This window comes from Raphanus sativus, chromosome 7 (genome assembly GCF_000801105.2).
Source record: "Raphanus sativus cultivar WK10039 chromosome 7, ASM80110v3, whole genome shotgun sequence".
Taxonomy (NCBI): Eukaryota; Viridiplantae; Streptophyta; class Magnoliopsida; order Brassicales; family Brassicaceae; genus Raphanus; species Raphanus sativus.
This window is the reverse complement of record NC_079517.1, coordinates 16,522,033-16,534,999: the sequence shown is the minus strand read 5'-3', so window position 1 is coordinate 16,534,999 and position 12,967 is coordinate 16,522,033. Positions and strand designations below refer to the sequence as shown.

Genomic DNA, 12,967 nt, shown 5'->3' with positions numbered 1-12,967 from the left:
CTAAGTAAAACTTGTAACCTTCTGTTTTCGAAAGTGGGATCTGAATACTTCAAAAAAGAAAAGAAAAATATACATCTCACTTATAATTTATAAACATGCATATATCTCTTTATATGCATGTGTAGAGAAATAAAAAGTGTGAATTCTAGCTTTGTTGAGTCTGTGCTTTTTTAAAAATTGGTAGATAATTGATCTGTTTGTTTTTATATGTATAAATATATTTCAGCTAAGAAAAACTTGTAAGCTTCTGAGCTTCTGCAAGTGGGGTCTTAATACCTTAAAAAAATAGTCCTTCAAATGAAACTGATCATAAACCAAATTTGAAAGAGAGAGATATATTATTTTTAAAACGACATAATTATTAGAAAAGCAGAAGAAAGAAGTTAAGTGATACTGAGATCTATAAAAGTATATAGTATCTCTTCAAGAACAATATCTCATAACCCACTTCTCCTTTGACTGATCTATCATAATCTTTAAACCCCAGGTCAGGTTCTGAATAGTATACAGTCTATATAGAATAACTCTAATATACAATATCTATATATTCAGAGTTCTTTTCATTTTCAATTCAATATCTGATCCTTTGTTACCTATTCGTTGATTTGATATGTTTCTTGATTATTGTTTATCTACAAAGAGATTTGATCATTAACTAACCCTAAAACCTAAGTTTTATGACCAAATTATATGATCCTCTTGGTTATACTTGATCTGCAAAATGATTTGATCAACAATCTTAATTAGTTTCTCTATATCAACCTCTTTTGCTTAAGCTTTGCTCTAGATCAATCTCTCTCCCTCTTTTATGTTGTTTTTATTCATCTGGTGTATCACAGAATCAATGGAGGAAGGTGGGAGTAGTCACGACGCAGAGAGTAGCAAGAAGCTAGTAAGAGGGAAGATAGAGATAAAGAGGATAGAGAACACAACAAGTCGTCAAGTAACTTTCTGCAAACGACGCAATGGTCTTCTTAAGAAAGCTTATGAGCTTTCTGTCTTGTGTGATGCTGAAGTTGCCCTCGTCATCTTCTCTACTCGTGGCCGTCTCTATGAGTACGCCAACAACAGGTACGCTTCTCCTGCACCTTCTTGATCTTGCTTTCTTGGTTCACTACTACTACTACAAGAAAATCTTAGTTAAAAGTATGGAGAAGTGACGTGTCGAATCAAGATTAGGGTTCTTGTTAAATTACAATCCTGGATTTTCTTGTTTTCTAAATTAAATATCTCTCTAGAACTATTATTATCTCTCTAAATGTGTAAGTAAATACTGAATAAGGAAGAAAGCCGTCTTGTCTTCTCAACTTTTTTTTGTCTTCTCAACTTCGTCTCGTTAGACTTTTTTGGTGTCACTCTCTTTCTGCAAATCATTAGATCTGATGCATGTCAGCCTCTCCATGAAATTTCTTTATTCAAATTAATATTAGGGATTGATCAGTAAACGAGCTGGGTACTTTCTTGACACGAAATAGCATGTATATTATATAAATATGCAAGACTTATGTAACCCTCTGTCTAGTGTAAGCCTAATGATCAGTTGTCACTAGCTAGGGATCCCTATAATTATTTAATCTAGCCCCAAAAGGCAAATGAAAACTGAAAATTTCATTTTCTGGAGTTGGTCGTGAGAAATATATATGTGACTGAAAAAAAGTTGTACTAGTATGCAAGTTCAGAATTTCAACTCTCTTTCTAAAAAAAAAACTGTACTAGTTTACATTTAATGTTTAACTTTACCAAAGATGTAATTAGAGAGCATTATGTATAACAATATAAATGCAGTTCTTAAGTTTCTAATCTAAAATGAGTTGCTATTTGCTACCATTTATATATATTTGATCTAGAAATGGGATTTGCAATTAGGTTTAACATATAATAATAGGATTTATTTTTTCTCTTTACAAGTCTCACATATATCCTTTGCTACACTAGTTGAAAGAGAAATTCCTTATGATAGTCATAAATTTTATTTTGTCACAAATATAGTCTTTAAGAATCAAAATGACTGAAATATTTTATTAAAGAGATAAATATACATTTATACTCTTATAGTTAACTAATCTAAACCTTGGAGTTTAAAGTTAAGAGGTGAGATTTTGGGTGTAGTGTTTAAATTTTTTATAAAATAAAAAATAAATACTAAAAATTAAAATAGTTTCAAAAGCATTTTCGAAATGCAAAAAGAAAATATGAAAAAAAAATCAAAAGATTATAAAAAGTTCGAATTTGAAAACATATAATTCCAAACTACTAAAAATTTTATTTTATAATTTTTTTGTTTTTTCTATTTTTATTTATTTATTTGTATTTATTTATATGGTATAAATGTATTTTTCTCCTCTTAAATGAAACATTTTGGTCATTTTCTTCTTTATGAACTATTTTTGTGACAAAATATGAAAAAAAATATTTAAGAGAATTGGACTGGTTGAAATTCTGAACTTGCATTGAAACCACTCATCGATTGTTAAAATAACAAAATTGATGTTTAAAATATAGGCCATTTGAAAAATGTATACATATGTAGTCCTTAGATATATTAATGAGAGGGAGATAACTAAGAGAAGTGTTGGAACTCAAAATGGTACGGGGGAATCTCTGGCATTCTGCGCTCCATTTATGTGTTATTATCTCTATAAACAATTACTGGCCTTAAAAGCATATTGTGATGAAACTGAAACTGCATATAATATGCATGGACCTTGTTGTGTATTCCTCCTAATTACCAATTTGAAACCATACGACTAGTGTAATAGTACCTTGTATCCTAACTTCAGTTAACTGCACTGACAGCCATATCTTATTGTATGTAAATTATTTTATGTAAATTACCTTGAAAAATATGATACGCAGATTTGATTTAAAAAAAAATGATACGCAAGCATAATTGGTTTGATTGAAATTATCTCTTCGTACCGGCAATCAGAGACTGGTCCAAACTTCAAAACCCCACATTCCTTTCTCGTCGATTTTAAGGTTTTTGGCCGGGAAAATAAACTTTCTAAAACCCTAATAAAAATACATTAATTACTATGATTATTAAGAGTTTATATTTATTAGACTAAATCTAATAGATTCTTGAGCTTTTTAGTGTGAAGGGTACAATTGAAAGATACAAGAAAGCTTGTTCCATGCCGTCAACCCTCCTTCTGTCACCGAAACTAACACTCAGGTACCGTTCTTTAATTCTTTTATCCTCCCTCTCTTTTTCTTTTTCACGTTTCTACTTTCTATGATGAGAAGAATTGGTTGGGTTCTTAAAAGCATTAACACGGTGACGTTTTGGTGTTTGTATGCATGGAACTCTGAAGTACTATCAGCAAGAAGCCTCTAAGCTTCGGAGGCAGATTCGTGACATTCAGAATTCTAACAGGTAAGTTATCAACTCTTCAGGAGGTTACATATATTGTTTCTTGTTTTGAAAAATACTTCTCTATCTCTTTTTGTCAAAAAAAAAAAACTTCTCTATTATAGAGGTATTGTTTAGTTAATGTTGCTGTTTATAAATTGAAAGGCATATAGTTGGGGAATCACTTGGTTCCTTGAACTTCAAGGAACTCAAAAACCTCGAAGGACGACTTGAAAAAGGAATCAGCCGCGTCCGATCCAAGAAGGTACTTGATCTAACGTCTATTTGTCTCTCCATAACTTATATAAATCTCTCACTCATACGAAAAAATTCGCAGAATGAGCTGTTATTGGCGGAGATAGAGTATATGCAGAAGAGGGTAAGTAGTGTTCTACAAGCAAGCTTCTTCCATATCTTTCGCCGTCTTTTTAGGTTTTTGAGTTCCCTCGTGTAGAAAATGGAGTTGCAACACGATAACATGTACCTGCGAGCTAAGGTTGGTCTCAATCTCTGTTCTTTACATCACCACCTACCCTAGATGACGTGTGTAACAAACCAAGCTTTGATGTTCGGTCTTTGCAGATATCGCAAGGTGCGAGATTGAATCCGGAGCAGCAGGATTCGAGTGTGATACAAGGGACAGCGGTTTACGAATCCGGTTTATCTTCCCATGACCAGTCGCAGCATTATAACCGGAACTATATTCCGGTTAACCTACTTGAACCAAATCAACAATTCTCCGGTCAAGACCAACCTCCTCTTCAACTTGTTTAAGCTTGAACATGAAAAAAAAAACTTGTTTCTTCCCCTCAAAACGATTGTTCCGAGAAAGACACTAAATAAGAGTAACTTCTTCTCATGCATAGTTTAGGTTCCAATAATAATAACATAAATAAATTAACGGTTGAAAAATACAAACTTACAAACATCTATCTTGTGATGTGTTAGCTATAACTAAACAAAATGCATTATACTATACTATTAGAGAAAATCAAAACAAAACAAAAAAAAACTATAAATTCATAAAGTCTAGTTTAATGTCCTTTACTCTATATTACTCTTTAGTATATGGACATGAGAGAACTATGAGCAGAGGCTGAAGGCTAAACCTACTTCCCTCTGTTCTCTCATACAGCTCCTAGCTAGTATTGGCTTTTTATCACTCGTTTTCTTTCATCAGTTCATGATTTTACATTTTCTAACGAAGATGTTGGAGGAGTTTACATATATATACCAGTGAGATCGTACCTCAGGGTTACTAATCTCTAACCACGGTTTCGCTGGACCGCTGAAATGTAAAACCGCAGCAGATTTCAGTATCTCTTCAGGGGATTTAACGAATCGAGATCCTAATCCAGCTACGTGCCATGAGGGGTCAAGAGACTGTGTGAGTCCTTTGAATGCAAGTAGAGTTGGTGGTAAAGCTCCTGGTTGCCATAACTGTAGTCCAGAGCTAACACTCTGCAGTCGAATCAAGATTTGTATAGCTAAGTTGAAGTGTAGATAATATGATGAAGAGATGAGACTGATATGCATATATATATACTCACGAGTCTTAACCATGTGGAGTAAGCTTCTGTGATATTGGTTTGTCTCCAAGCTTTGAGATCAAAGACATTCATACCAGAAAGCCAAGCGCAGTCATCTTTAAGTAAGTTTGATGAGATAACAGGATGTGAGAAGTTGAAATAGTCTTTGTGCTTTCTTCCCGGACAACAGTTGTTTCCGCACCATGAATCAACAACTGCACCAACGACTTTACCGTTGAGATCCGTTTCCCATAAAGACGAAAGATCACGCTGTACTACTACATCATCATCCAACAACACTACCTTGTTGAGCTCTGGAAAAAGCTGCGTGGTCCCAAAAAGAAAAGAGAATGACAAAACAGAACGGTTGTTTAAAGGTCAGAGAAGAGTTGAGTGGAGGTAAAAGACTTTTACCATGGGAATGTAGATGCGAAGATGATTCAAAAGGGAAAGGCAGCTAGGGTTTAGAGCTTGCAAGGACTGCTCACGAGTACCGTCCACGAAACTATAATCAGATTCCTTCAGATTCTGATAATGCCGTCTCCAAATCATGCGGTGAATCTCCAGCATCTCTTTAACTCTGACATTCACTTCTTGAGGCCAATCATATTGATGAAGACCCTTTACTTCCACAACTGGCGATGAGGCAGAGTTGATAGCAAACCAAGCGTGCATAGGTGTATAGGTTTTCTTATCTGTAACGATGTGAAAGACAAACTTGTCTGGACTCACAGCGTTTTTTACAGTGGAAGATATGACGACAGAGGCAGCCAGAACATTGTCGGTCAAGATGACAACATGGTGAAAAGATGGGTCAGTCAGACGAGAAACGAACTCAGGTGGAGGCAAACGCGTTCGAGCCATCGCGTTGACAGAGTACTCTTCTGTTAACCTGAGGGAAAGGCAATGGAGGCATTTGGGAATACCGTGGGAAGCTAAATGCCAGTACACTAACTCGTGATGTTTCGCTGATTGGACTTTACGTTCCATCTGCAACAGCTGAAAAATTATAGATAACAAAGTGTTACATGCTTTTGTCTTTCTCAATACAAGAAGACTAGTCTATGTATGCTTTAATTGATTGTTGAATGTCTGATGCGATCAGTTGACCTTAAAACCAACATCTCTTTCTGCTTAATCTAGGCACCAATAATCTCGATTCCAACAGTTTATCTAGAGACACTAGATTAAGGTACAATAACCCTCATCTAACCCATGAATTTATATTTCGAGATAGTTGATTATAGTAAATATAACCTTACTCTTTACCGAAGCTGACACTACTACAGTATTAGTCAGAAACTTTTTTAAGGAGTGAAGCTAGAAAGACGTACCATCTTCTTAGTCACGGAAGCAAACGCTCTTATATCACGGCGTTTTAACGTCATCTCCTTGACAAGTTCATCAAATGACTCCAATGAGCCCTTCTTTCCTATTCCATTACCGTCCTGACCTGTCTCTTCCACTAGCGCTCGTGTCAACTCTTCGCTAATTTTCTGAAAGAGTCACAAACACGCATTTGTCGTACCATGATGAGTTGTTGCTAACGAAAAAGCTGCCATACGTGTCTTTACATAAACTCATGACACAAAACAACAAAAGGGAAACAGTGCATTTGATCCGAAAGAAATCCCTTTCTAAGTCATCTATTGGAATTATCCGTCTGTCTCGTTTCTCTTTGTTCCTATTTGTTGCTACGTATTAAGGGAAAAGGAACCAAGTGGCTATTGGTTTTCTCGTGGCAGCTTAATCTGCCACGTGACATGTTAGCAAACTGAGTGGAAAGTTTAAACTCCTGCATATATCCAAGTATTGTCTTAGTCTTACTACATTGGTTTTGGCATCTATAGTAATCCAATAAAATCTACGAATATATTTGTTCCTTTCGGTAATACTTATAAGCTCCCTTAGTGATGCTTCTAACTACACACTCTAGGGCATGCTTATGTTCTAACTTCTAATAAAGTAAGAAAGGTAAAAAGATGACAAGAAACCACTTTGTGGGCTCGTTTCCAAAAATCCCACATGTTGATACAGACCAGAGTTTATTCAACGGCATTAAATAACAAATTAGAATCATTCTATATTTATTAGTTACCAAGACGAAAAATCCAACAAGTGTCTGTTTCAATCAAAGTAAAAATCATACGAGAAAAGTCATTGCATGGACAAGAAAATGGAGCAAATCACAATTCACCCTAAGACTACTTTTACTTTTCATCTCTCTTCTGTTCCAAGACAATGACATGAAATGATCACGTACCCACAAGGGTAAGAAGGCTCACTAGACGACACCAGCAACACTAACGTAATACAGCTGGAAATTACTTTTTCCCCGTACAATACAATCATATCTTTTTTCTCTTGAGTAGCAGCACTATAGCAAGTGTTGAATTTGTTCCCCATCATAAATGATTAAAAAGCTTAACTAAACCGAAATAATCACACGAAAATATCTTTATGGATACGGTAATACTTGTATAACATTTGCCGACATAAAAATTACAATGAAGATCATGTAGTATTTAATAGTGGAGAGTAAAACAAAAAGCTTACCAGAGATGTATCGCCCCCACGAAAAAGTCGTAGTCCCATGCAATCTGAGAATATACAGTCAAAAGAAAGAAAAAAGTAATAATATTAAATTTACAAACATACGAAAGTGTTAACACATGAACCAGAATCACAAGCACATGGTATTCAATACGAATATAGATTAAATGATATAATCATTTGATAATAAAAAAAAAGATTATTGATATAATTCAAATCAAAGCCAAACATTTTATTAAATTCACACATTGCAGCAACAAATTCACCATCACAAGATATAATATCGGAGTAATATACTGTCCTAAATATTGCCAAATCCGTTAACATTAAAATTAGTCTGGAAGTAGAAAATATTATTTGAAATGATAATTCTCATTCTAAATAAAGAAAAATGTTATTTCAATGTTTAAATATAGATGAATATTTTTTTTCTTCAATAAATCTTAATATAATTTTCGATGTAAGTCAAAATCGAAAACTGAGAAGAAAGTATAGTAAGTACCAAGTGGAGAATCGCAAGCGGAGGCGGATTCGAGGACGAGAAACGCGAACCAAACGAAAACAAAAGGGAGTAGGATGGCTAGCACCAGCAGCAACAGTATCAACGTCCGTCCAGAGAATCTCCTTGCCCCTCCCGCGCTTCCTTTACCGGGATTCGATATGGTAACCTTCTCAATCCCTGTTGTCGATATGTAAAACTTCATCTCTTCACACTCACTCTCGCTCCACTTCCACCAATCCAAAACATTCACACACAACGACTCGATCTCTGTTTTCCAGATCTCCGATCTCCACACTGAAAACAAAACTTTTACTTAAACAACCTAAAACCAACAAGGATGTTCGGATGAGGAAGCTCGAAGATGGAAGACGAAACGCGAATCCAAAAATTGGATAAACAATCAATGGATTAACGAGACTCGACGATGAGCGAGAGGGTGTTGATGTTGTACGACGGGAATAAAACAACATTCAAAATCGATTTTCTGAAGAAGCCAAGGAGACGACACATGTAAACCAAATATAGTAGTATATTTCACTAGAGTATTATTCCATCATAATAAATTTATTCTTTGTAATATTTTGAACAAAGAATAATAGTACTATAAAATGTTAAAAGCCAAAACCAATGCCGCGTTCAATTCAGCGGGAATTTAGCACATAATTACATATATATATATATATATATATAAATGCCTGTGTAAATACAATAATATAATATATTTTCTGTTTATAATATAAACTGCTTTTTTTGGAAAAAAAAATATAAACTGTTGTTGTTGCTTAAGAATAGAAAATATTTTGATTTTTCTTTAGTACATTTGACATTATTGAAAACTGCTTAACCATTTATATTTTATAGTTTTTATGATTGACTAAATTATTTTTTTGAAATTTTTAATATTTATGTATTTAACTAAAACAGAAAAGTACATTATATGATAATTTATACAAAAATTTAGACACAATTAATATGATAAAAAAATAATTAAGCAGTAATAGTTAATTTGAGGTCGGGCATAAGCTCATTTAGTGTTTAATTCTTGGTATAAAGTTGTTTAAATGTAAGTAACGTGTGTATTCTTATTAAGATGAAGCACGATTGAACCCCTAAAAATTAATTCTAACACATTTTTTTTTTTGATTCGGATTGATCGTTGGTACTATTTTTTTAAGAAAAATATATAGTTAAATTTTAGTTAGATAAATTATTCAGGTAAATGGTTCTGAGAACTTTAGGACTAAATAAATACTTGCCGATAAATAGATAGTGTAATTGCAGTAGAAAATAACAAGAATGTCCTCTTCCACAATTGATTTTGTTATTGTGTGGAGTCACACCGACACATCGCAGAGAGGGTTCGAGTGTGGGAGCCCAGTGTGGGAGCCCCCACATGGAATTTAATGGTGCGCTATTCCTGGAGATCACCGTCCTCTAATTGCTCTGTTTACTTGTGGCAGTGGAGTAAGTAGTTAACTAAGTTTTGAGGGTTTAACTAATTGCAGTAATTTGTCCCAAAAAAAAAACTAATTGCAGTAAATTTTTTTGTTTGATACAATATTAAGATTTAACCATTTTTTGTTTTCTGAATGTTGGGTACAACTTATTTAGACAATAAAGAAACTGAAATAATCCAAAACAAAAAAAAAGGAATTTCTACCCAATAACCAAACCAAAACCCAAAATAAACTAACTAACTAATTTTACATTCTCTCTCATCTTTTCTCTTCTTATCTCTCTCTACCCTTTCTTTAAAAAATTAATTTCCTTTTTTTAGTTATTTCACAAATAACCCCAACAAAAGAAAAGAAGCACGACCAGTCAAAGCGGTCTAAAAGAAAAATAAAGCTCTTAAAAATGATGAAGATGTCGAGGTTGGAAACGAGAGAAGGCGATCACGAAGCATTCGATCAAGGACAGAGTGGAGCATTTGAACTGGAGTGGAGGTGGCAGTGAAGATACGAGCATTTCTTTCCTTCCAAAGAAGGTAGATAGCTGACTGGAATTAATGGACCACTTCAACATACTTTGTGTCTATTGCTCTAAAATACATTAGACTATTAAATCATGTAATTATAATTTATAGCAATAGGAAGGGCACTCATACAACTTGAGTGATATCGTGCTATGGAGTATTGTTTTCTGCTTAGGTGGTGTGAATTGTCAGACATTTATGTTCACCTAACTTGCGTTTCGTGTTCTTGTTCATGATTTGAATGGTTGTAGTTGAATCAAAAAAGGGATGATATGGAATAAGACTTTAAATAGTTATTTGAACTAGTGTAGTAATTAAATAACTTCAAATTATATGCTTCAATGGTTCAACTACATCCATGTCGTCCTGTAGATTTACAAACTAAGTGTCTATGTCAAATTAAAGGATATAATACATTTCACATTTTGTTGAGTGATGTATCATTGTTGTTCGATATGGAAAAATGTACACTAAGATTTAAGAACCAAATACGTTATATAAACTACAAAGCGTGGCCATAATTTTTTTTCTATCAGCAATTTAAATAGATTTATATAGACTATGTAAACCAAACTAGTAATTTCGTATTTATATAGATAACAAACGACGATTGTTTTTTACACTGCGTGCGAAACTGTCATTCATTGAATTTTGCGTGGTATATAAATGAATTGTCAGCTAATGAAACTTCTCTTCAAGATATTTATCTATTTCTAAATAACTTGTAAAGGCTAAAAAAATTTCTATCTTCGAAATCATCTTTACCAATCAAGAATAATTCGTTGCAAATGTAACAGTAAACTGTCTTAGATTCTTCATACATTCCATTGTCAAAATAAGAGCATTTATCTTCGAGTGGCGACTGACTCGCTCTTATATTTCTCGTTCCCATCAAACCATCAAAATTTTCCAGTGTGTTATACCACCCTTATCCAATATAAGCTTCCTAATTTTTACATGATCCTTCCATAAAGCATCATCTACCTTGAATATACAATACTATTGATTTTACTGGAAACCGAGTTTGATCGATTCTCTGAGTAAGTGAATTGTGTGCTTCAATTCAAAGTAATGACTCTGTTTCTGTCATTCGAGAGTATTTATAGGATCAATACCCAAGTTGCTAAATACTTTGTTGTTTTTTCATTTTCATATATACCATGAGATCCATGTAAACTGATGAATTTTCAATTCCAGAAAACCCTCCAAAATAAATAATCTATTTTTGCAAAAAGTGAATGAGTAAAAAATTTATCTAGATTAGATGGAATTCGTAAAAATATTTAAATCTCAATCACCGTTGGACATTCAAAAAATACATGATTTATGGATTTTTCAAGTGTTCTATATATTGTACAAATTGTATCCCATTAGATTACTCTTGTTCTTAGTTTTTTTTAAACTGTTATACATTCTTATACCAGTTGCCATAACAATAATTTGTTTTAATTCTTTTTTCAAGCCAGAAAATATGTTATCTAAATTACCAAGTGCGGCCAGAATGGATAAAAATCGTACACTATCCTATTTTTAATTTCTCAAACGAAAATCCTATATTTAAGTGTCAGCTATTTTGTTTCTTAAAGAAAGTGTCAGTTATTTTGGATAACATAAATCATTTCAATGTAAAAAGAGGTACAAATTAATTATTTTGAAGACAAGCACGTTGTCGTATTGGTTGTGCGATTGCCAATGTTCCCTACACAAGTTGATACCTTTGGAAATTACATTAAATTATACATGTACTGAAAATTTTCAAAATCTTATCTGAAATTCACAGCTAGCCTATTAAACATACATTTTTCTTAGTGAAAATATCACTTATTTTCTAACAATTTTTTAAGACATTAAATAAATTGAGGGATTACTACACTTTTCAAAAAGACTCGCTAAAGTTATATTCAAAAAGTCTACTGTTGAAAAGAAAATGAAACTTGCATATATATATATATATATATACCTGATTCTGATACCATGAGAATAATAATAAAACAGAGATTTATTGAAATATAAAATAGCTCATAGAGTTTTATCTAGGTTCATAAAATAGAAAGGAAGAAGCTTGAGAGTTGTATTCAAGAACACAAAGATTGTATTGATATCATGAGGGTTTAGAGAAAGAACTACATCTCCAAAACATGATGATTGAATTTATAAGACATACCTTAATTATTCTTTATACATTAAACAAGAAACGTTTAAAATTATAACCTGAAATTTGAACTAATTAAAAAAGCACCATGCTGAGTTGTTATATAATTGAAATGTTAATTTTGTTTACGTGACGATTTAAGAATCAATTGAGAATTTTGTTAGTCCAAAATTAAATTGCTATGGAATGTTATATTATATAATATGTCCATTATAGACCATTCATTTATCAATTGAAATGTATTATCTATTATTTCCTTAAATAAAACCTACGGAATTAACTAATATGATTAAAATATATGTATGACAATTAATGATTTAAAATAATAAATATTTGCTAAAAATTTCTATACTTTCTATCTTTAATTCTTTATTACTAATATAAATTATACAGTTACATTAATCATATAATAAAAATTTAGACTTTTGTATATGTTGAATTTTGATTTTTTCAAAACGAGTATAAATTACTAAAAAGATGCTAAAAGTCTCACATAAACTTTTGTGATCAAAGTTTAAATTTTTTTATGTAATAAGATACAATGATTATAAAACCATACGAATAAATAATTTTATTTTAATAGGTGTTTATGTATATATATATTTCATATCGTTTAAATTAATATGTACATCATATGAAAATACATACTTATATTTTTATATTTTCATTAAACATATATTGAAAAGTTAATATTTTAATTTTGAAATCTTCATCGTTTTTAAAATTATTATAAATTATTGAGACCATAAAATATCACACATTAAAAAAAAACAATTTGTTGGTAATTTACAGGTAATTTGGACTTTGGTGGATCCTCAAGATGTGAAAATAATTGAAAGCATACCACTCAGCCGAATTTTGAGAGCAGATCGAGATGGATGACATTTTACTAATACTGGAAGAT

The 12,967-nt window shown here is 32.3% G+C and overlaps 2 protein-coding genes and 1 long non-coding RNA gene across 3 annotated transcripts; 2 read left to right on the top strand and 1 right to left on the bottom strand.

Moving 5' to 3' along the window:
- Positions 1-354: 354 nt before the first annotated feature.
- On the top strand, positions 355-4,209 carry LOC108818198 (agamous-like MADS-box protein AGL1). Its single transcript, XM_018591096.2, is given in 9 exon segments — positions 355-487; positions 840-1,071; positions 3,095-3,132; positions 3,135-3,175; positions 3,315-3,376; positions 3,518-3,617; positions 3,690-3,731; positions 3,807-3,848; positions 3,935-4,209. Coding segments are annotated over 8 exon segments (744 nt in total). The 5' UTR covers positions 355-487; positions 840-844; the 3' UTR covers positions 4,127-4,209.
- A 9-nt stretch (positions 4,210-4,218) lies between these two features.
- On the bottom strand, positions 4,219-8,217 carry LOC108818197 (probable galacturonosyltransferase 15). Its single transcript, XM_018591094.2, has 6 exons — positions 7,937-8,217; positions 7,438-7,481; positions 6,216-6,377; positions 5,296-5,880; positions 4,903-5,205; positions 4,219-4,813 (listed from the first exon to the last, which is right to left on the bottom strand). The coding sequence occupies exons 1-6, from the start codon at positions 8,136-8,138 to the stop codon at positions 4,529-4,531; spliced, it is 1,581 nt and encodes a 526-aa protein (XP_018446596.1). The 5' UTR covers positions 8,139-8,217; the 3' UTR covers positions 4,219-4,528.
- Positions 7,959-8,564, top strand: LOC130497786 (uncharacterized). The gene is made up of 2 exons (XR_008936766.1): positions 7,959-8,097; positions 8,215-8,564. It is a non-coding gene; the product is annotated as an uncharacterized LOC130497786 (long non-coding RNA).
- Positions 8,565-12,967: the final 4,403 nt, after the last annotated feature.

Bases quoted from the DNA above. Each gene is read 5' to 3' on its own strand.
- LOC108818197 (XM_018591094.2), bottom strand. From the start codon at position 8,138: ATGAAGTTTTACATATCGACAACAGGGATTGAGAAGGTTACCATATCG. The intron at 5,881-6,215 runs GTACGTCTTTCT...ATAATTTTTCAG, and splicing joins CTTCCGTGACTAAGAAGATG to CTGTTGCAGATGGAACGTAA. The intron at 5,206-5,295 runs GTAAAAGTCTTT...GGGACCACGCAG, and splicing joins TTCGCATCTACATTCCCATG to CTTTTTCCAGAGCTCAACAA.